Source organism: Salmo salar, unplaced genomic scaffold (assembly GCF_965601325.2).
Source record: "Salmo salar unplaced genomic scaffold, fSalSal1 ptg000432l, whole genome shotgun sequence".
NCBI lineage: Eukaryota > Metazoa > Chordata > Actinopteri > Salmoniformes > Salmonidae > Salmo > Salmo salar.
The window spans coordinates 4,167,604-4,192,342 of record NW_027675387.1 but is presented as its reverse complement, the minus strand read 5'-3'; the positions used below and the strand labels follow the sequence as shown (position 1 = coordinate 4,192,342).

At 40.6% G+C, this 24,739-nt stretch overlaps 1 protein-coding gene and 1 pseudogene across 1 annotated transcript; one reads left to right on the top strand and one right to left on the bottom strand.

Annotated features, from left to right (window-relative positions):
• Positions 1-3,562: 3,562 nt before the first annotated feature.
• Positions 3,563-6,281, bottom strand: LOC145876075 (NLR family CARD domain-containing protein 3-like). The gene is made up of 3 exons (XM_082971848.1): positions 6,254-6,281; positions 4,354-6,145; positions 3,563-4,080 (listed from the first exon to the last, which is right to left on the bottom strand). Exons 1-3 carry the CDS (start codon positions 6,279-6,281, stop codon positions 3,891-3,893), a joined length of 2,010 nt encoding a protein of 669 aa, XP_082827974.1. The 3' UTR covers positions 3,563-3,890.
• Positions 6,282-11,125: 4,844 nt separating this feature from the next.
• The window catches only part of LOC145876074 (uncharacterized), a 134,293-nt pseudogene continuing 120,679 nt past the window's right edge, over positions 11,126-24,739 (top strand).

Here is a 24,739-nt window from a genome sequence, read left to right as displayed (position 1 = left end):
ACAACAAAACATGCTAACCTCTCACCATTACAATAACAGAGGCTACAACAAAACATGCTAACCTCTCACCATTACCAATGTATTTATTTATAAGCACCTCACATTGTGGTTACTCACTACTTGGTAGATATTCCCTCAGCGAAGTATGGCAGTTCCATGCAGGTTTCCTCACAAAGTCCAAGGCAAGCACAGCTACCCATGCAGACAGTACTCCTTAGCAGAAACCGATATCCCCATGGCAACACGAACTCGTTAAGCTTCCCAAGCCATTATCTCCCGGTGTCGCACGATGCTAGGCTAACCTCTAGGCTGGCTAATACCTCCACGACGAGACGGTAGCTTCAGTCTTTACTAAGTTTTAACTAAATTATAACAAGTCTTTTATTAAATAAAACATGTATTTCCCTTCATGTCTTAGTAGCTATGGGTTTTGTTGTAGTTCTGTCGTCTTCTTTTATAATTTTTCTTCACCAACCGTCCTGAGGTAAAACGTCCATCCTTTCACCAACGTCTTTTTTCCTCCCGTTAACCAGGTCAACTCCCATTGGCAACAACTTAACAAGCGACCTTATTGGTCAAAACGTAAACTTCAAAGTAAAACAAACTATTCACTTATACATTAAATAAATATTTATTTAAAAAGCATAATGCATTAACAACATTACAGTTTAGGAGCAATTCAATCATCTTTTAAATATAATACCAATTAATTATAACAAATAAACTCAATACTTGGTTCAAACAAGGGTATTACACAAACATACAGTAAATAATACAGTAGAAAAATAAGTCTATATACAATGTGAGCAAATTAAGTGAAATAAGGGAGGTAAAGGCAAAAAAGGCCATGGTGGCAAAGTAAATACAATATAGCAAGTAAAACACTGGAATGGTAGATATGTAGTGTAAGAAAGTGCAAAGTAGAAATAATGGGGTGCAAAGGAGCTAAATAAATAAATACAGTAGGGGAAGAAGTAGTTGGGCTAAGTTATAGATGGGCTATGTACAGGTGCAGTAATCTGCTCTGACAGCTGGTGCTTAAAGCTAGTGAGGGAGATAAGTGTTTCCAGTTTTAGAGATTTTTGTAGTTCGTTCCAGTCATTGGCAGCAGAGAACTGGAAGAAGAGGCGGCCGAAGGAGGAATTGGCTTTGGGAGTGACCAGGGAGATATACCTGCTGGAGCGCGTGCTACAGGTGGGTGCTGCTATGGTGACCAGCGAGCTGAGATAAGGGGGGACTTTACCTAGCAGGGTCTTGTAGATGACCTGGAGCCAGTGGGTTTGGCGACGAGTATGAAGCGAGGGCCAACCAACGAGAGCGTACAGGTCGCAGTGGTGGGTAGTATATGGGGCTTTGGTGACAAAACGAATGGCACTGTGATAGACTGCATCCAATGTATTGAGTAGGGTATTGGAGGCTATTTTGTAAATGACATCGCCGAAGTCGAGGATCGGTAGGATGGTCAGTTTTATAAGGGTATGTTTGGCAGCATGAGTGAAGGATGCTATGTTGCGAAATAGGAAGCCAATTCTAGATTTAACTTTGGATTGGAGATGCTTATAGTGAGTCTGGAAGGAGAGTTTACAGTCTAACCAGACACCTAGGTATTTGTAGTTGTCCACATATTCTAAGTCAGAACCGTCCAGAGTAGTGATGCTGGACAGGCGGGCGGGTGCAGGCAGCGATCGGTTGAAGAGCATGCATTTAGTTTTACTTGTATTTAAGAGCAGTTGGAGGCCACGGAAGGAGAGCTGTATGGCATTGAAGCTCGTCTGGAGGTTAGTTAACACAGTGTCCAAAGAAGGGCCAGAAGTATACAGAATAACACCAATAACAAAGGGGGTCTGATCTTTGTGCCTCTGTAACTTTCTCATTTATCATTATTCACGATTCATTCATGATTATTCATAATCATGGTAGCATCCACATGAATGTAGAAGTGTTCAGAAACATCTTCTATTCTTACTGACAATACAAGTGAAGTGACTCCAAAATGACAGGACATTATTCACCATTCAGTTTCTATTAGGAAAAACATCATCCAAAACACAACCAAGACAAACTGAAAAATGAATTCAACAAGTTTGTAGAATCACAAGCTTGATGTAATCACTGCAGGCATGGAACATGGGACCAAATACTAAACTTCTGACTACTTTAATACAATATAAGGGAATTTGTCCAAATAATTAACCTCTATGGGCTAGGTGGGACGCTAGCGTGCCACCCGTGGTGCACTCCATCAACAGCAGGTGCATTTCAAGAGCGGCAAATTTGAATCCAAATAAATGTCAAAATTCAAATTTTTCAAGCATACAACTATTTTACACCCTTTGAAAGATAACCATCTCCTTAATCTAACCACGTTTTACGATTTCAAAAAGGTTTTACGGCGAAAGCATAAATTTAGAGTATGTTAGGACAGTACATTTACAAGAGTTGTGTGTAATGTTTTGTCAAGTCAAAGACAGGGTCACCAAAACCATAAAACCAGCTAAAATGATGCACTAACCTTTTACAATCTCCATCAGATGACACTCCTAGGACATTATGTTAGACAATGCATGCATTTTTAGTTCTATCAAGTTGATATTTATATCCAAAAACAGCGTTTTACTATGGCATTGATGTTGAGGAAATCGTTTCCCTCCAATAACCGGCAGTCAAGTCAGCGTCACAAATTAAATAATTAAAATTAGAAAACATTGGTAAAATATTATATTGTCATTTAAAGAATTATAGATTTACATCTCTTGAACGCAATCAACTTGCCAGATTTAAAAATAACCTTACTGGGAAATCACACTTTGCAATAATCTGAGCACTGCGCCCAGAAAAATACGCGTTGCGATACAGACTAGACGTCATGTTGGGGAGATCTAAAATCGAAAATACTATGTAAATAATCCATTACCTTTGATTCTCTTCATCAGATGTCACTTCCAGGTATCACAGGTCCATAACGAATGTAGTTTTGTTCAAAAAAGCTCATCATTTATGTCCAAAAATCTCCGGCTCGTTAGCACATGATCTAAGCCAGCCGGACTTCTCGTCATGAACGAGGGGAAAAAATATATTTCCGTTCGTTCAAACATGTCAAACGTTGTATAGCATAAATCATTAGGGCCTTTTTTAACCAGAACATGAATAATATTCAAGGTGGACGAATGCATACTCTTTTATAACGTATTGGAACGAGGGTACCCAACATGAACTCGCGCGCCAGGTGTCTAATGGGACATCATCGTTCCATGGCTCTTGTTCGGTCAGATCTCCCTCCAGAAGACTCAAAACACTTTGTAAAGGCTGGTGACATCTAGTGGAAGCAATAGGAAGTGCCAAAATATTCCTCAGCCCCTGTGTTTTTCAATGGGATAGGTTTAAAGTCAATACAACACATCAGGTATCCACTTCCTGTCAGAAAATGTCTCAGGGTTTTGCCTGCCAAATGAGTTCTGTTATACTCACAGACACCATTCAAACAGTTTTAGAAACTTTTGAGTGTTTTCTATCCATATATAATAAGTATATGCATATTCTAGTTACTGGGTAGGATTAGTAACCAGATTAAATCGGGTAAAAAAAAATTATCCAGACGTGCAAATGCTGCCCCCTAGCCCTAACAGGTTTAAGACTTCTTCAAATGGGAGAACTACGTACAGAAAGTGCTTTAATTTCTAAACGGTAAAACAGATATGTATGAAAATACCCTCAAATAAAAGGTGACATTCTGTAAGGTCACCTAATATGAAACAACTCAAATCCAAAATGCTGGATCATAGCACCACATTTAAAACTGTAAGCTTCACTGTCCAAACACATATGGTGTGTACTATGTGTGCCTGGTAAACACATGTGGATCTGGTGAACAGTTATCACTTGTTGACCAACTACAGGAATACTGACCTCAGAGTCTCCAGTCTGCAGTGGGGATTCCCCAGTCCAGCAGAGAGCAGCTTCACTCCTGAATCCTTCAGGTCATTGTTTCTCAGGTCCAGCTCTCTCAGGTGTGAGGGGTTTGAACTGAGAACTGAGACCAGAGAAGCACAGCCTCCCTCTGTGACTCCACAGCCTGACAGCCTGCAAAGAGATCATCATGACTTCAAACACACTGTTAATTTAACACCAGTAGTGTAGAAGGACAATGGAAGATGCATTTGGTTTATTCTCCCACACAACATATAGATTCATCTTCCGTCTCCTAGAATTGTATGGTCATATTGTAATACTAGATTGAATATCTGATTCAATATGTTATTCAATATAATATTATATACATATTATAATACATATTTTTCTCTAAACTGAATATTTCTTCCTGATGATTAGTTAAATGTCATTTTATTTACTCACAGAGCAGCTCTGGAGGTTTTGACCACTGGCAGCAGCCTCAGAAGACCTTTCTCTGATCTGGAGTATTTCTTCAGGTCAAACACATCCAGCTCCTTTTCTGAAGTCAGCAACACAAAGACCAGAGCTGACCACTGTGCAGGTGACAGGTTGGGTTTTGAGAGACTTCCTGAGCTCAGGTAGCTTTGGATCTCCTGCACTAGAGAATGGTCATTCAGTTCATTCAGACAGTGGAACAGATTGATGCTCCTCTCTGGAGAGGGATTCTCCCTGATCTTCTCCTTGATGTAGTTCACTGTGTCTTCATGGCTCTGTGAGCTGCTTCTTGTCTTTGTCAGTAGACCTCGTAAGTGCTTCTGATTGGACTCCAGTGAGAGTCCCAGAAGGAAGCGGAGGAAAAGGTCCAGGTTTCCCATCTCACTTTGTAAGGCTTTATCCACAGCACTCTTGTAGACAGTAACTTCAGACTTGTCTCTGTACAGCAGAGAAAAGATGCTGGACTTTGTTTGCTGTTTGTCCATGAGATTCTCATTGTTGTTGATGAATGAGAGGAACACATACACAGCAGCCAGAAACTCCTGAATGCTCAGATGAACAAAGCAGTACACCTTGTCTTGGTACAGAACACATTCCTCTTTAAAGATCTGTGTGCACAATCCTGAGTACACAGAGGCTTCATTGACATCAATGCCAGCCTCTTTCAGGTCTTCTTCATAGAAAATCAGATTGCCATTCACAAGCTGTTGAAAAGCCAGTTTTCCCAGTGACAGAATGCTGTCTTTATTCCAGTGTGGACCTGTCTCTTCTTCCCCAAGATACTTTTCATCCTTCTGTTTGGTATGAAACACCACAAGGTGTGTGTACATCTCAGTCAGAGTCTTGGGCATCTCTTCTGTCTTATGTTTCAGCATGTGTTCGAGGACTGTTGCAGAAATCCAACAGAAGACTGGAATGTGGCACATGATGTGGAGGCTCCTTGATGTCTTTATGTGTGAGATGATTCTGCTGGCCAGGTCCTCATCACTGAATCTCTTTCTGAAGTACTCCTCCTTCTGTGGGTCATTGAACCCTCGTACCTCTGTCACCTGGTCAACACACCCTGAAGGGATCCTATTGGCTGCTGCAGGTCGGGTAGTTATCCAGAGGAGAGCAGAGGGAAGCAGATTTCCCTTGATGAGATTTGTCAGCAGAACATCCACTGAGGTTGACTCTGTGACGTCACAACAGATCTTGTTCTTCTGGAAGTCTAGGGGCAGTCGGCACTCATCCAGACCATCAAAGACGAACAGAACTTTGTACTTGTCGTAGTTGGAGATTCTTGATTGTTTTGTTTCCATTGAGAAGTGATTGAGAAGTTCAATCAAAGTGTTTTTGTCCCCTTTCATCAAATTCAGCTCCCGAAAAGGGAATGAAAATACAAATTGGACATCCTGATTTGCTTTTCCTTCAGCCCAGTCCAGAATGAACTTCTGCACAGAGACTGTTTTTCCAATGCCAGCGACTCCCTTTGTCAGCACAGTTCTGATAAGTTTGTCTTGTCCAGTTAAGGGTTTGAAGATGTCGTTACATTTGATTGCAGACTCTGGTCTTGCTTGTTTCCTGGTTGTTGTCTCAATCTGTCTCAGCTCATGTTCATTATTGACCTCTCCTGTTCCTCCCTCTGTGATGTAGAGCTCTGTGTAGATCTTATTGAGAAGTGTTGGGTTTCCTTGTTTAGCGATCCCCTCAAATACACATTGAAACTTGTTCTTTAGATTAGATTTTAGTTCACGTTGGCAAATCTCAGCAAGCTCATCTGAATGAAGAAATAACACAGAGGATATTAATATTACATCTGCTTTAATGTCTACAGTATTGTAGGACTGTTATAACATTTTAAATTATAATCATTTATTCTCTTAACTGTCTGTATAAGTGTTTTCATAATGCATTCCAGACTGGTGTGACTGATTATATTATTATTGGTATTATTGATGGTATTATTAATGTTGTCTCTCTCTCTGTCTCTCTAAATTAATCAACACAACACATCCCTTCTGCTACTTGATGAGGTCACTAGATGTTGTGTTAAGGCTGCTACAATATCATTGAGTTACTCAGCTACTTTAGCTGTACTTTAGCTACAGCTTTTAAATGTTATAAAACAGCATTCAACATGAGGCAGACAGATCTTACATTTCTCCAGTGTGTCAGCAAGCTCCTTCTGGTTCATTTTCCTCAGGACGTGCAGTGTGATCTTCAGAGCCCCCTCTCTGGCACTGCTCTCCTGCTTCTCATCTTCAGCATCCACCACTTCCTCATCCTGCTTCTGACTCTCAAAGCCTTCTGGGAGTTCTGGACTAAGAATCCTCTTGAACATCTTCAGCTCGTTCTTCACAAATGTCATCATTTTCTCTTCAAGCAACTAAAATAAATCAAGTAAATAAGTTAAGCAAGAGAATAAATGCTTTCTCATCAACACATTAATGAATGATTGAAAGAAACTTTACTTGAGGTAAACAAAAACAAATGTACATAACAGGACCACATACACTGAATATGGAGTCCAGGTCTGTTTGATGACTCTGGGAAGACTGACCACTGAGAATCTCTGACTCTGATCTCTCCTGTTGGTTTCTGTGGACAAAACATGAGATTACATCTCCTCATCCAGGGAGTGAGTGAGTACGGACAGACAAACAGACAGACATAGACAGAAAGCGGGACAGACAGTCAGAGACAGACAGACAGAAAGAGATAGACAGAGACACAGACAGACAGACACAGACAGAAACATACAGACAAAGAGAGACAAACAGACAGAAAGCGGGACAGACAGTCAGAGACAGGCAGAGACAGACAGACACATAGACACACAGAGACAGACAGACACATACAGACACAGAGACATACAGGCACAGAGACAGACACATACAGACACAGAGACATACAGACACACAGACACACAGAGACAGACACATACAGACACAGAGACATACAGGCACAGAGACAGACACATACAGACACAGAGACATACAGACACACAGACACACAGAGACAGACACATACAGACACAGAGACATACAGGCACAGAGACAGACACATACAGACACAGAGACATACAGACACACAGAAACAGACACACCGACAGAGAGACAGACATAGACAGACAGCGACAGTCACAGACAGACATAGACAGACACACAGACAGCGAAATACACACAGACATAGACAGACACAGACAGATAGAGATAGACAGACAGACAGACAGACAGACAGACAGACAGACAGACAGACAGACAGACAGACAGACAGACAGACAGACAGACACAGAGACAGACAGACACACAGACAGCGAACGACACAGAGACATACAGGCACAGAGACAGACACATACAGACACAGAGACATACAGACACACAGAAACAGACACACCGACAGAGAGACAGACATAGACAGACAGCGACAGTCACAGAGAGACAGAGAGAGAGACACACACAGACACAGAGACAGTGAGACAGAGACACACAGTCAGACAGAGACAGACAGTGAAAGACACACAGACAGAGAAAGACACACAGATAGACAGGCAGAGACAGACAGAGACAGACACACAGACAGAAACAGACATACAGACAGAGACAGAAAGAGACAGACACACAGACACACAGACACACAGACACAGACATGCAGACAGAGACAGACATACAGACACAGGAACAGACAGACAGACAGACAGACAGACAGACAGACAGACAGACAGACAGACAGACAGACAGACAGACAGACAGACAGACAGACAGACAGACAGACAGAGACAGACACACAGACAGACAGAGAGACAGACACAGAGACAGACACAGAGACAGACAGAAACAGCCACAGAGACAGTGAGACACAGACAGACAGACAGACAGACAGACAGACAGACAGACAGACAGACAGACAGACAGACAGACAGACAGACAGACAGACAGACAGACACAGAGACACACAGACACAGAGACAGACACAGAGAGACAGAGAGACACGCACAGACAGACAGACACACAGACATAGACAGACACACAGATAGAGACAGACACAGACAGACAGCGACACATAGAGACAGACAGACAGACAGACAGACAGACAGACAGACAGACAGACAGACAGACAGACAGACAGACAGACAGACAGACAGACAGACAGACAGACAGACACAGAGACAGAGAGACACAGACACACAGCCAGACAGAAACAGATAGACAGACACACAGACGGACAGAGACAGACACACAGACAGACATAGACAGACACACAGACAGCGAAATACACACAGACATAGACAGACACAGACAGATAGAGATAGATAGAGACAGACAGACAGACAGACAGACAGACAGACAGACAGACAGACAGACAGACAGACAGACAGACAGACAGACAGACAGACAGACACAGAGAGACAGAGAGACACGCACAGACAGACAGACAGACAGACAGACAGACAGACAGACAGGCAGACAGACAGACAGACAGACAGACAGACAGACAGACAGACAGACAGACAGACAGACAGACAGACAGACAGACAGACAGACAGACAGACAGACAGACAGACAGATACAGGGAGGGAATGTGGTGTTTGTTTAATATTGTTTTAGGACTATGAAAATGGACTAAAGGATTAGCCTATGGATTATGAAAACAACAAAAAGAAATGTGAAAATGGGAGAGGAGAAATGACTAGAGACAGTGTTGTTTAACTCACTGACCATGACCCATGAGTTCTTCTTACCTTTGTTCAGTAGAAAAGTCTTCCTCTCTAAACTTCATAGGAGGATCCATAGACTGGTCACTCTTCATGGACACACAGCTGGGAACAGGGGAGGCTGGTCTCTCCTGCTTGATTGGTCTTCAACACAACAGAGACAAACATTACATCTCTCATCTACTCTGATCTCAGATGGGAAACATATGAAGAGCTCTGGATCAGACAGACAGACAGACAGACAGACAGACAGACAGACAGACAGACAGACAGACAGACAGACAGACAGACAGACAGACAGACAGACAGACAGACAGACGGACAGACGGACAGACGGACAGACGGACAGACAGACAGACAGACAGACAGAGAGAGAGACACACACAGACACACAGACAGAGAAAGACACACAGACATAGACAGACACACAGATAGAGACAGACACAGACAGACAGCGACACATAGAGACAGACAGACAGACAGACAGACAGACAGACAGACAGACAGACAGACAGACAGACAGACAGACAGACAGACAGACAGACAGACAGACAGACAGACACAGACAGACACAGAGACAGAGACACAGAGACAGACAGACACAGCGACAGAGAGACACAGAGACAGAGAGACACAGACACACAGCCAGACAGAAACAGATAGACAGACACACAGACGGACAGAGACAGACACACAGACAGACATAGACAGACACACAGACAGCGAAATACACACAGACATAGACAGACACAGACAGATAGAGATAGATAGAGACAGACAGACAGACAGACAGACAGACAGACAGACAGACAGACAGACAGACAGACAGACAGACAGACAGACAGACAGACAGACAGACAGACAGACAGACAGACAGACAGACAGACAGACAGACAGACAGAGAGTCACATACAGGGAGGGAATGTTGTGTTTGTTTAATATTGTTTTAGGACTATGAAAATGGACAAAATTATTAGCCTATGGATTATGAAAACAACAAAAAGAAATGTGAAAATGGGAGAGGAGAAATGACTAGAGACAGTGTTGTTTAACTCACTGACCATGACCCATGAGTTCTTCTTACCTTTGTTCAGTAGAAAAGTCTCCCTCTCTAAACCGTATAGGAAGTTCCATAGACCAGTCACTCTTCATGGACACACAGCTGGGAACAGGGGAGGTTGGTCTCTCCTGCTTGATTGGACTTCAACACAACAGAGACAAACATTACATCTCTCATCTACTAAATGTCTGGTGTTTTTGGTTTATGTCAGTTTCATTGTTTGTTATGCTATAAATTGTTATTTTATGGTTGTAAGTGGTAAAATGAACTAGAAAATGTTATATTTTGCAATTCTGAGTAAATACTACTTTAGTAAGGAATTACACATTATTCAGTAGTACTGTAGTTGCTAAATAATTCCAATAGATGGAAGCATAAGACCACGATAGATAGTTCAACAGATTAGTTTAGTTCTCCCTGGATACACCACCACTCCCCCCCACAGGAAAATAATCAGGATGCTGCTGGTAGAGTAGCTAGCTAGCTTACCTAGCTGTACCGACTAGCTAGGATAACTAGGATGCTGCTGGTAGAGTAGCTAGCTAGCTTACCTAGCTGTACCGACTAGCTAGGATAACTAGGATGCTGCTGGTAGAGTAGCTAGCTAGCTTACCTAGCTGTACTGACTAGCTAGGATAACTAGGATGCTGCTGGTAGAGTAGCTAGCTAGCTTACCTAGCTGTACCGACTAGCTAGGATAACTAGGTTGCTGCTGGTAGAGTAGCTAGCTAGCTTACCTAGCTGTACCAACTAGCTAGGATAACTAGGATGCTGCTGGTAGAGTAGCTAGCTAGCTTACCTAGCTGTACCGACTAGCTAGGATAACTAGGATGCTGGTGGTAGAGTAGCTAGCTAGCTTACCTAGCTGTACCGACTAGCTAGGTTAACTAGGATGCTGCTGGTAGAGTAGCTAGCTAGCTTTCCTAGCTGTACCAACTAGCTTGGCTAGGTAACAGGTTGTTCTGTACTTCGTCTCGAGGATGATGACGAATCCGGTGAACCACAAAATGAAACAAGGATAGAGAGTGAAAAGGATCTGGCTACAGTCATACTGTCCCTGACCATTAAGCAAAAAGCAAATTGAATAATAAACTTCGGCATCTCAACACTGTAGTTCTGTATCTCTGTAGTTATTCCCCAAGATCACCTCAGCCCACTCTGCACGTAACCGCTTGGTGCCACACCGTACGTGGACACGGACAGTTCTGTACGGGAAGTTCCAGAACAGTGGTACAAAACAACTAAACCCAGTCTTTACAGTGGGTTACATTAGTAATATTCATTTTTTATTATTATGTTAAACAAACATTCAAAGTTTTTTTATAACTATATTTTAAAATCTGGGCCCATATCCACAAAGCGTCTCAGAGTAGAAAATTGGTTGTAGAAGTGCTGACAAAAAAGAGAATTTACTCTTATGGTCATATGGGGGGGGGGGGGTTACGAACGAAGCAGAAGATACATGTTTGTTGTTTGCTGTAACTAATGGACAAAGTTGTATTGTATTGTATTGTATTGTATTGTATTGTCTTGTCTTGTATTGTAATGTATTGTATTGTATTATAATGTATTGTATTGTATAGTATTGTAATGTATTGTATTGTATTGTATTGTATTGTATTGTCTTGTCTTGTCTTGTCTTGTCTTGTCTTGTCTTGTATTGTCTTGTCTTGTCTTGTATTGTAATGTAGTGTATTATAATGTATTGTATTGTAATGTATTGTAATGTATTGTATTGTAATGTATTGTAATGTATTGTATTGTATTGTATTATAATGTATTGTATTATAATGTATTGTATTGTAAAGTGTTGTAATATTACATATTATTATAATATAATATAATATAATTATTACATTAGTAATATTTACATTTTTATTTATTATGTAAAACAAACATGTTTTTTTGTAACAATATTTTGGATCTGGGCCCATATTCTCAAAGTGTCTCAGAGTAGAAAATTGGTGGTGTCACTGCTGAGAATAAAGACATTTTACACTTATGGGTATAAATCAAAGCTATGCATGAAGTCTCATGTACCACCTAGTCGGTAGATATTTAGGACACCTCGTGAGCTGTCCTAAGTAGTTAAGAGTTAACAGCAGGTGTCTTGATAATACTATAGAATAATGCAGCGAGTCAGTGGTTCCTGCTCCACATGTAAATGCTTTGGAGTAGTTAAAAATAATGTTTTATATTTCTATATGATCAATCCATTAATAATATATGTCTTGTGCTTTTGGCAATGATTTTTCAATCCATAAAACAGTGTACGGGTGCTGGAAAAAACAGATGGAATTGATCTGACCACTGGAGGGCTACTGGGTTCACATCCTCAAAACATTAACCTTCCGTTGATCAGAACTCTAGTAGATCTTCTTCACTGAACCCAAAAATATATATAACTTTTAGTGGTTCCATATATTAAGGAAGTGATGGAAGCCTTTTTGGTTCTATAAGGAACCTTCTTTTCTAAGAGTGTAAAATAAACACGGTTTTCTTTTGATTATTTAATTATCTACATCATGTTATTTCAAGATATCCCTTTGGAGCGCAACATCACATTGTTAAAAAATAATCCTAAATTGGGCGTGGCTATAAATTAGGCAGTTGAAGGCATCTAGGGCGTAATATGTGTTCGATGAAAATGAACATTGTATGCAACGTTGTAGGCACCATTATTGGCAAGGGACTTGATGCCCACTATGCCAAAGCTATTTAGAGTTGTTAAACGGGTGTGAAGAGTGTGCTGATATAACGGGAATATTGTCAAAATTCTTATTGTAACAACGATCAGAATTGGTAAAAAAAATATGTATTCCATTATATAATAATAATAATAATAATTAAGAGCAAAGTGGTCGTGTCATGATTGAGAACCCCTGATTTAGCAGATGCTCTTATCCAGAGAGATTTACAGTAAGTGCATTCATCTTTAGATATCTAGGTGAGACAATCACATATCACAGTCAAATATACAGAATACCAACATTCCATTCCTGCTAAACAATGGATATATTGCGTTTTGCAATAAAAAATAAATAATAATACACATCTAAAAACTATGAATTAATAATCTGAGAACGCTAATATTGAAGGTCCCATAAGCAACCATTTATGATTAAAAAAACAAATGTGATCATTTTTGGAAATGGCATTTTTGAAAAAAACTCTTAATAATTCTTAAACAAAATTGTCATCTCACCTCTTGGCTTTGGTGTCATGTTCCCTAGAGAGTCTCATTTTAGAGGCAGGGCCCCCCTCCACTCTCTCCCCAGAGAGATGCATTTTAGAGGCAGGGCCCCCCTCCTTCCTCTCCCCAGAGAGACTCATTTTAGAGGCAGGGCCCCCCTCCACTCTCTCCCCAGAGAGATGCATTTTAGAGGCAGGGCCGCCCTCCTCTCTCTCCCCAGAGAGAATCATTTTAGAGCACTGACCCCTGTAAACAGAGATCCAGCATGTTGGTTGTGGTTGACACAGTAATTATTGAATGTCAATTGTTATCATTTAATAATTATCTCTTATAAAACATTTACTTAACAGACATATCGAAACAGTCAGCTGATTTAATGCAATCACATGAATATGTAGTTGTAAAATTTCATCTCCATGGTAACTGTCAATAATAATAATAAAAACAATAATAATAATAATAATAAGTCACTGTTTGTTAAGGTAGTTATAGACAGTACAGCAACAATAATAATAATAATAATAATAATAATAATAAGTCACTGTTTGTTAAGGTAGTTATAGACAGTACAGCAACACAAGGCCATGTCTCACACTTATTTGTATTCACTAACAGTAGACTATTTATTGTCTTTCAATCTGTTGTTTTCTAAATGTATCTGAGAATGTAGACAGAAGGGCTAAAACGGACATGATTGATCTGAGGGGGAAATCATTGATACATTCAACGTTTATTTGCAACAAGTAAGAGGTTTTATATTATGTAAAGTAGACTAGGTTATAATGTATAATAGCAGTTTGTTAGTGAAATGCAGATCAAGGTCTATACCTCAGATATAGCCTACATATCATAGATGACCAGTCTAAACCTGTTCAGATCAACATAATGTTATAGTCCTACCAGTAGCAGGACAGAGAATGTACTGTATATAGCCTACATACCATAGATGACCAGTCTAAACCTGTTCAGATCAACATAATGTTATAGTCCTACCAGTAGCAGGACAGAGAATGTACTGTATATAACCTACATATCATAGATGACCAGTCTAAACCTGTTCAGATCAACATAATGTTATAGTCCTACCAGTAGCAGGACAGAGCATGTACTGTATATAACCTACATATCATAGATGACCAGTCTAAACCTGTTCAGATCAACATAATGTTATAGTCCTACCAGTAGCAGGACAGAGAATGTACTGTATATAACCTACATATCATAGATGACCAGCCTAAACCTGTTCAGATCAACATAATGTTATAGTCCTACCAGTAGCAGGACAGAGAATGTACTGTATATAACCTACATATCATAGATGACCAGTCTAAACCTGTTCAGATCAACATAATGTTATAGTCCTACCAGTAGCAGGACAGAGAATGTACTGTATATAACCTACATATCATAGATGACCAGCCTAAACCTGTTCAGATCAGTTCACAGAGACCATCAGGTTTGTCGGCATGATAAGTGATCATAGCCTTATAATAGTGTGTAGGTAGTCTAGACCAACAGTACGAGAGTCTGCCCGTCTTTCCTACATACCAACACATTTATTCAATGTCACCGAGAAATATGTGCCACAGTTTCAACAGCCATTTTTGTAACTGCGTAGACTACACACTTACTTTCACGTTCATATGAGGAAATCACATAACTTACAGTCACTGGTGCAGCCGCCTGTTTTCTTGCAGATGAAGTAGCTTTCACAGGCAACTCATTCAACCAGCCTAAACAACAGTAAATACAAGATGTCAAATGGTCAAAAGTGAATCTCAATAGAGCCATCTACATTAGAAAGGGGTATATTTCTGCAGATGTTGGATCTTAATTTGAGCCAGTTTGCTACACCAGGAAAATAATCCTGCAGAAACAGGACATTTGAATTATTGTGTGGATTATAATTAATGAACAGTTTTAAAATGGGAAAGTGGAATTTATCATCTTCAGAAACCTTTTCTAAAGTTTAATTACACTCAAATACACTACAAGTTTAGTTTTTCTGCAACAGGGTGATCAAATTAAGATCCTACATCTGTACAGAGTTTATGTCTTTATCTGAAAAGGGCAGTTTGAGTTATTAGCAATAACATTGCAACTGTCAGCTGATATAAACCTCTGTGATTGGATGTTATAGACCCCCATACATATCCCCATGTACAATTATGTGTACAGATGTAGGATCTTAATTTGATCACCCCCCACTGCAGAAGAACTTTCCAGCAATGCAGGAAATATATAACTTGTAGTGTATTTGAGGTTTAAAAAGGCTTCTGAAGTTTGTAATTTCCACATAGAAATTTCAGACTTGAGTTTTCTGTCTCAGTAGTAGTAGACTGTTAGGAGTGTTTTACTGTCATTCACTATAATAACATTACATTTAATTTATCTACACACTTTACAATAATCCCTGGCAGGATTCTCACCTTGAAACTTCATTGCGATTTTTTTCTGTTCTGTTCTGTATATTCTGATGGGTGAGGCCTGAGCTGGAATGTGAAGCTAACTGAAGCTGTCTAGCTTTAGAAAACCAGTATATCAAGCCTGTATCATAGTATACCCCTCAGGCTACGTTCAGGTTTCAGCAAGAGGCAGGTATCAACATGCCGAGTCGTAGGCAACAACCTGGGTCGTATTCATTAGTTTACTCCACAGCCAACAGTTTTAAGATGTTAAATAAAACATAAACCGTTTACTCTAAACGCTGTACAATGTGACCTAAACGGTTTCTGTTGCCAAACGTTTTGCTTTTAGATTGTAGATAATGTAGGAGCAATCACCCTGGGGCACACAGATGGGCACAGAACGAATTCACCCCACGCATCTAAATTATATCCAAAACATTTTAAGGAGAGTAGGACTATTATAACACTGTCCCCCAAAAATATCATCAACTATATGAATACACACAACAATATCATCAACTATATTAATACACATAACAATATCATCAACTATATTAATACACATAACAATATCACCAACTATATTAATACACATAACAATATCATCAACTATATTAATACACATAACAATATCATCAACTATATTAATACACATAACAATATCATCAACTATATTAATACACATAACAATATCATCAACTATATGAATACACATAAAAATATCATCAACTATATTAATACACATAACAATATCATCAACTATATTAATACACACAACAATACCATCAACTATATGAATACACATAACAATATCATTAACTATATGAATACACATAACAATATCAACTATATTAATACACATAACAATATCATTAACTATATGAATACACACAACAATACCATCAACTATATTAATACACATAACAATATCATCAACTATATTAATACACATAACAATATCAACTATATTAATACACATAACAATATCATAAACTATATTAATACACACAACAATATCATCAACTATATGAATACACACAACAATATCACCAACTATATTAATACACACAACAATATCATCAACTATATTAATACACATAACAATATCAACTATATGAATACACATAACAATATCATCAACTATATTAATACACATAACAATATCATAAACTATATTAATACACACAACAATATCATCAACTATATGAATACACATAACAATATCATCAACTATATTAATACACATAACAATATCACCAACTATATGAATACACATAACAATATCATCAACTATATTAATACACATAACAATATCATCAACTATATTAATACACACAACAATATCATCAACTATATGAATACACATAACAATATCATCAACTATATTAATACACACAACAATATCACCAACTATATTAATACACACAACAATATCATCAACTATATTAATACACATAACAATATCATCAACTATATTAATACACATGACAATATCATCAACTATATTAATTCACATGACAATCGTCGTCTTACCTTTTATCTCTCAATAGAAACAGAGTCTGAATGATCAGTCGGTCGTCGAAAGTTACTTTCGTTTGCTCTGCTCATTTACATATCAGGTTCTACCTGTTCTCTCTCCGAGTCCCTCTCTCTTTACAGCTCTTACAATGTGCCTTGGCAAACATTCTACAACTGTCTGGAAGTCTATTGGAGGGATGGTTGTGTTCTATTGTGTTGAGACCTGGTGACTGAGACGGCATATTGTGAAACATCAGCAAGTGCAGCAGTCTTCATTACTGAAGCTCCTGCCAATCGTGCCCCAACAATCACCAATCACTAAGCTCTTCCCGAGCATGGTCGCAGTCTCTGCTGGTTGCAGCTCTTCTCACCCCAGGGGTAGCAGCTCCTCTCTCTCCCCAGGGGTAGCAGCTCCTCTCTCTCCCCAGGGGTAGCAGCTCCACTCTCCCCAGGGGTTGCAGCTCCTATCTCCCCATGGGTAGCAGCTCCTCTCTCCCCAGGGGAGGCAGCTCCTCTCTCCCCAGGGGTAGCAGCTCCTCTCTCCCCTAGGATGTGAAGACATTGGTGGCTTAGCTCATAGCCAGTAGGTGGGTCCGGGACGGAATTTCAACAGCTAAAACCATGAATACAACACCAGTGTATTGCCAAAAATGACTCAACAACTTCAAACATAGACTCTGACCTGTCCAATGAGCCAAACTGATTAAAGTCTCTCTCTCTCTCTCTCTCTCTCTCTCTCTCTCTCTCTCTCTCTCTCTCTCTCTCTCTCTCTCTCCTCTCTCTCTCTCTCTCTCTCTCTCTCTCACACACATATCCTATTCTTCTGTTGCTGTCTCTGTGTCTTGTCTGGTGTCTCTCCATCATATCCTATTCTTCTGTTGCTGTCTCTGTGTCTTGTCTGGTGTCTCTCTCCATCACCAGAATAATTGGTGAGGGTTAGGCCTACTGCAATACAACATTCAAAACATGAAAACACAACTACATAACTAGCCTGTTCAACCTCTCTTTCGTATCGTCTGAGATCGCTAAAGACTGGAAAGCTGCCGCGGTCATCCCCCTCTTCAAAGTGGGTGACACTCTAGACCCAAACTATTAAAGACCTATATCTATCCTGCCCTGCCTTTCTAAAGTCTTCGAAAGCCAAGTTAATAAACAGATCACCGACCATCTCGAATCCCACCGTACCTTCTCCGCTATGCAATCTGGTTTCAGAGCTGATCATGGGTGCACCTCAGCCACGCTCAAGGTCCTCAACGATATCATAACCGCCATTGATAAAAGAAAATACTGTGCAGCCGTCTTCATCGACCTGGCCAAGGCTTTCGACTCTGTCAATCACCGTATTCTTATCAGCAGACTCAACAGCCTTGGTTTCTCAAATGATTGCCTCGCCTGGTTCACCAACTACTTCTCAGATAGAGTTCAGTGTGTCAAATCGGAGGGCCTGTTGTCCGGACCTCTGGCAGTCTCTATGGGGGTGCCACAGGGTTCAATTCTCGGGCCAACTCTTTTCTCTATATACATCAATGATGTCGCTCTTGCTGCTGGTGAGTCTCTGATCCACCTCTACGCAGACGACACCATTCTGTATACATCTGGCCCTTCTTTGGACACTGTGTTAACAAACCTCCAAACGACCTTCAATGCCATACAACTCTGCAACAAAGCATCCTTCACTCATGCTGCCAAACATACCCTTGTAAAACTGACTATCCTACCGATCCTTGACTTCGGTGATGTCATTTACAAAATATCCTCCAACACTCTACTCAGAAAATTGGATGTAGTCTATCACAGTGCCATCCGTTTTGTCACCAAAGCCCGATATACTACCCATCACTGCGACCTGTATGCTCTCGTTGGCTGGCCCTCGCTTCATATTCGTCGCCAAACCCACTGGCTCCAGGTCATCTATAAGCCTTTGCTAGGTAAAGCCACGCCTTATCTCAGCTCACTGGTCACAATAGCAGCACCCACCCGTAGCATGCGCTCCAGCAGGTATATTTCACTGGTCACCTCCAAAGCCAATTCCTCCTTTGGCCGCCTTTCCTTCCAGTTCCCTGCTGCCAATGACTGGAACGAACTGCAAAAATCACTGAAGCTGGAGACTCACATCTCCCTCACTAACTTTAAGCATCAGCTGTCAGAGCAGCTTACCGATCATTGCACCTGTACATAGCCCATCTGTAAATTGCCCAACCAACTGCCTCATCCCCATTTTGTTTTTTTTGTTATCCTTTGCACCCCAGTATCTCTACTTGCACATTCATCTTCTGCACATCTATCACTCCAGTGTTTAATTGCTAAATTGTAATTATTTCTCCACTCTGGCCTATTTATTGCCTTACCTCCCTAATCTTACTACATTTGCACACACTGTATATAGACTTTTCTATTGTGTTATTGACTGTACGTTTGTTAATTGTCATAAACTTCATCGTCTGAAGAGGAAAAATCATCGGACCAATATGCAGCGGGTATATTGCTCATCTTCGTATTTATTGAAGGTAAACACACTCAAACAAAATAAAGACGATAACAGTCCAGTAAGGTGCACAGACTAAACCGGAAACAACCACCCACAAACACAAGTGAAAACAAAAACACACTAAATATGGCCTCCAATTAGAGACAACAACCACCAGCTGCCTCTAATTGGAGGTCATTGAAAAAATACAACATAGAAAGAGAAACCTAGAATAAACATAGAAATAGAAAATATAGAACATACATCAAAACCCCGAAACACACAAAACAAACACCCCCCCTGCCACGCCCTGACCAAACTACAATAACAAATAACCCCTTTTACTGGTCAGGACATGACATTTATCCCATGTGTAACTCTGTGTTGTTTGTGTCACACTGCTTTGCTTTATCTTGGCCAGGTCGCAGTTATAAATGAGAACTTGTTCTCAACTGGCCTACCTGGTTAAATAAAGGTACATAAAATAAGAAATAACACAGAACTCTCAACTAGTTCCATCAAACAGAAAAACAACAAGAAAGCTGGATAAACACATTCAGATTTCTAGATATTGCACTTTTCTTTTGCGTTTTAGGGGTCATAGTGTCACATCCTGACCAGTAAAAGGGGTTATTTGTTATTGTAGTTTGGTCAGGACGTGGCAGGGGGTATTTGTTTTATGTGGTTTGGGTTGGTTGTGTTAGTTGTAGGGTGTTTGATTTAGTATTCCGGGTTTTGGGCACTGTTCTATGTTTATGTATTTCTATGTTCAGTCTAGTTATTTGTATTTCTATGTTTAGTTAATTGGGGGTTGAACCCTCAATTGGAGGCAGGAGTTTTCTCGTTGCCTTTGATTGAGGGTTCTATAAATTAGGTATGTGTTTGTTTTAGTGTTTTGTGGGAGATTGTGCTGGGTATAGCTTTGTCGCCTTACCGGCCTGTTATTAGTCGTTGTGTTGTGTTTTGGTTCACCTTCTTTGTCCGTTTAAATAAAAGAAGATGAGTGCACATTTCCCCGCTGCGTCCGCTTCAACCTACGACAACCGTGACACATAGGGGGTCATAGGTCAGATCAGTGGTCATGGTTGATATTCATGGACTAAAAAACAAACTTGAAACCATTTTTCTCAGATTCACTGTTTGTGTAGACTGCTCCTTGTCTTTTCTAGGGCAGTAGTTCAGGTGGCTGTTTGTGTAGACTGCTCCTTGTCTTTTCTAGGGCAGTAGTTCAGGTGGCTGTTTGTGTAGACTGCTCCTTGTCTTTTCTAGGGCAGTAGTTCAGGTGGCTGTTTGTGTAGACTGCTCCTTGTCTTTTCTAGGGCAGTAGTTCAGGTGGCTGTTTGTGTAGACTGCTCCTTGTCTTTTCTAGGGCAGTAGTTCAGGTGGCTGTGTGTGTAGACTGCTCCTTGTCTTTTCTAGGGCAGTAGTTCAGGTGGCTGTTTGTGTAGACTGCTCCTTGTCTTTTCTAGGGGAGTAGTTCAGGTGGCTGTGTGTGTAGACTGCTCCTTGTCTTTTCTAGGGCAGTAGTTCAGGTGGCTGTTTGTGTAGACTGCTCCTTGTCTTTTCTAGGGCAGTAGTTCAGGTGGCTGTTTGTGTAGACTGCTCCTTGTCTTTTCTAGGGCAGTAGTTCAGGTGGCTGTTTGTGTAGACTGCTCCTTGTCTTTTCTAGGGCAGTAGTTCAGGTGGCTGTTTGTGTAGACTGCTCCTTGTCTTTTCTAGGGCAGTAGTTCAGGTGGCTGTTTGTGTAGATGTTGTTTGTCTTTGTAGGACAGTAGTTCAGGTGGCTGTTTGTGTAGACTGCTCCTTGTCTTTTCTAGGGCAGTAGTTCAGGTGGCTGTGTGTGTAGACTGCTCCTTGTCTTTTCTAGGGCAGTAGTTCAGGTGGCTGTGTGTGTAGACTGCTCCTTGTCTTTTCTAGGGCAGTAGTTCAGGTGGCTGTGTGTGTAGACTGCTCCTTGTCTTTTCTAGGGCAGTAGTTCAGGTGGCTGTGTGTGTAGACTGCTCCTTGTCTTTTCTAGGGCAGTAGTTCAGGTGGCTGTTTGTGTAGACTGCCCCTTGTCTTTTCTAGGGCAGTAGTTCAGGTGGCTGTTTGTGTAGACTGCTCCTTGTCTTTTCTAGGGCAGTAGTTCAGGTGGCTGTTTGTGTAGACTGCTCCTTGTCTTTTCTAGGGCAGTAGTTCAGGTGGCTGTTTGTGTAGACTGCTCCTTGTCTTTTCTAGGGCAGTAGTTCAGGTGGCTGTTTGTGTAGACTGCTCCTTGTCTTTTCTAGGGCAGTAGTTCAGGTGGCTGTTTGTGTAGACTGCTCCTTGTCTTTTCTAGGGCAGTAGTTCAGGTGGCTGTTTGTGTAGACTGCTCCTTGTCTTTTCTAGGGCAGTAGTTCAGGTGGCTGTGTGTGTAGACTGCTCCTTGTCTTTTCTAGGGCAGTAGTTCAGGTGGCTGCTCTTAGTCTGCCTCCTGTCTCTCCTATCATCATAGACAGTTGTGTAAAAAGTACCCAATTGTTATACCTGAGTAAAAGTCTAAAAATATTTGGTTCTATATATAGTTAAGTATGAAAAGTGAAATTAAAAGTATAAATCGTTTCAAATTCCTTCTATTAAGCAAAGCAGGCATCACCATTATCTTGTTTTTTAAAATGTATGGATAGGGGTCACATACCAAAACGAAGACGTAATTTACAAAAGATGCATTTGTGTTTCCTGACTCCGCCAGATCAGAGGCAGTAGAGATGACCATGTGTTGTCTTGATAAGTGAATTAGACCATTTTCCTGTCCTGTCTAAGCATTCAAAATGTAACGAGTACTTTTGGGTGTCAGGTACAATGTATAGATTAAAAAGTACATTATTTTCTTTGGGAATGTAGTGATGTAAAGTTATCAAAAATATACATTCAAAAGTAAAGTACAGATACCCCCCAAAAAACGACTTATGTAGTACTTTATAGTACTTTTACTGAAGTACTTTACACCACTGGCCATGGGTACACCTTCCTGAAAACAATGACTCCATACTTTGCTGAAACCTGTTCTGCCAGTTCATGTCCTTAAAGACTAGAATGTTCCAATGTGGTTACCCACAAAGATGACAAGATAGTTCACACATTCATCATCCAGGGTTACTATCAAACATATATGTTACATTTCTGCTTCGTCCATAACTTGTTTCCTGCTTGTAGCAGGCCGTGTTTACAGGAATCCTTTTCTCTTACTAGAAATCATGTGATTTCATGAGAATATTTTTCTGCAGTGAGAGTGTAATGCAAGTCAAGCTGTCCTTGGATGTATGTCAACAAGATTTATAACCAGCATTGTTAAATTAACTTTTGTAATTAAAAAAAAACAATGCTGTCATTTTCTTTATGTTAGCTAGCTTTTTATAATGTGTTATTGTCACAGACACCAGATAGATGCAGAGAAATGTGTTGTTTTACAGGGTCAGCCATACGGCGCCCCTGGAGCAAATTAGGTGTAAGTGCCTTGCTTAAGGGCACCAACAGATTTTTACCTTGACGGCTCAGGTATTCAAACCAGCAACATATCAGTTACTGACCCACCACTCTAACCACTAGTCTATCTGACTATACCAGTTACTGACCCACCACTCTAACCACTAGTCTATCTGACCATACCAGTTACTGACCCACCACTCTAACAACTAGTCTATCTGACCATACCAGTTACTGACCCACCACTCTAACCACTAGTCTATCTGACCATACCAGTTACTGACCCACCACTCTAACCACTAGTCTATCTGACCATACCAGTTACTGACCCACCACTCTAACCACTAGTCTACCTGACCATACCAGTTACTGACCCACCACTCTAACCACTAGTCTATCTGACCATACCAGTTACTGACCCACCACTCTAACCACTAGTCTATCTGACCATACCAGTTACTGACCCACCACTCTAACCACTAGTCTATCTGACCATACCAGTTACTGACCCACCACTCTAACCACTAGTCAATCTGACCTTACCAGTTACTGACCCACCACTCTAACCACTAGTCTATCTGACCATACCAGTTACTGACCCAGTTACTGACCCACCACTCTAACCACTAGTCTATCTGACCAATTAGATGTAAGTGCATTGCTTAAATTAAGGGCACCGACAGATTTTTACCTTGACGGCTTAACGAACACTAACCACTAGGCTATCTGACCACACCAGTCCACGCCCTAAAATAAGACAATATTCAAGTGTTTAAATGTAGTCCATAGTTTTAGGATTATGTACACAGCTATTCTCCTATACAGTTACAAACTGCTGCTACACATTTGGTCAAAGATGAGTTCAGACTGAAAACAGCCTTAGTATCTGTTATATCTGGGGACAAAGTGTCCTGGTTCAATTATCTTCTGTTATATCTGGGGACAAAGTGTCCTGGTTCAATTATCTTCTGTTATATCTGGGGACAAAGTGTCCTGGTTCAATTATCTTCTGTTATATCTGGGGACAAAGTGTCCTGGTTCAATTATCTTCTGTTTTATCTGGGGACAAAGTGTCCTGGTTCAATTATCTTCTGTTATATCTGGGGACAAAGTGTCCTGGTTCAATTATCTTCTGTTATATCTGGGGACAAAGTGTTCTGGTTCAATTATCTTCTGTTTTATCTGGGGACAAAGTGTCCTGGTTTCATTTACATTTACATTTACGACATTTAGCAGACGCTCTTATCCAGAGCGCCTTACAAATTGATACATTCACCTTATGATATCCAGTGGAACAACCACTTTACAATAGTACATCTATATCTTTTGGGGGGGGGGGGGTTAGAAGGATTACTTTATCCTATCCCAGGTATTCCTTAAAGAGGTGGGGTTTCAGGTGTCTCCGGAAGGTGGTGATTGACTCCGCTGTCCTGGCGTCGTGAGGGAGCTTGTTCCACCATTGGGGTGCCAGAGCAGCAAACAGTTTTGACTGGGCTGAGCGGGAACTGTGCTTCCGCAGAGGTAGGGAGGCGAGCAGGCCAGAGGTGGATGAACACAGTGCCCTTCT

Bases quoted from the DNA above. Each gene is read 5' to 3' on its own strand.
- LOC145876075 (XM_082971848.1), bottom strand. From the start codon at position 6,281: ATGCATTATGAAAACACTTATACAGACA. The intron at 6,146-6,253 runs GTTAAGAGAATA...TTCTTCATTCAG, and splicing joins TGAAAACACTTATACAGACA to ATGAGCTTGCTGAGATTTGC. The intron at 4,081-4,353 runs GTGAGTAAATAA...ATCTCTTTGCAG, and splicing joins AAAACCTCCAGAGCTGCTCT to GCTGTCAGGCTGTGGAGTCA.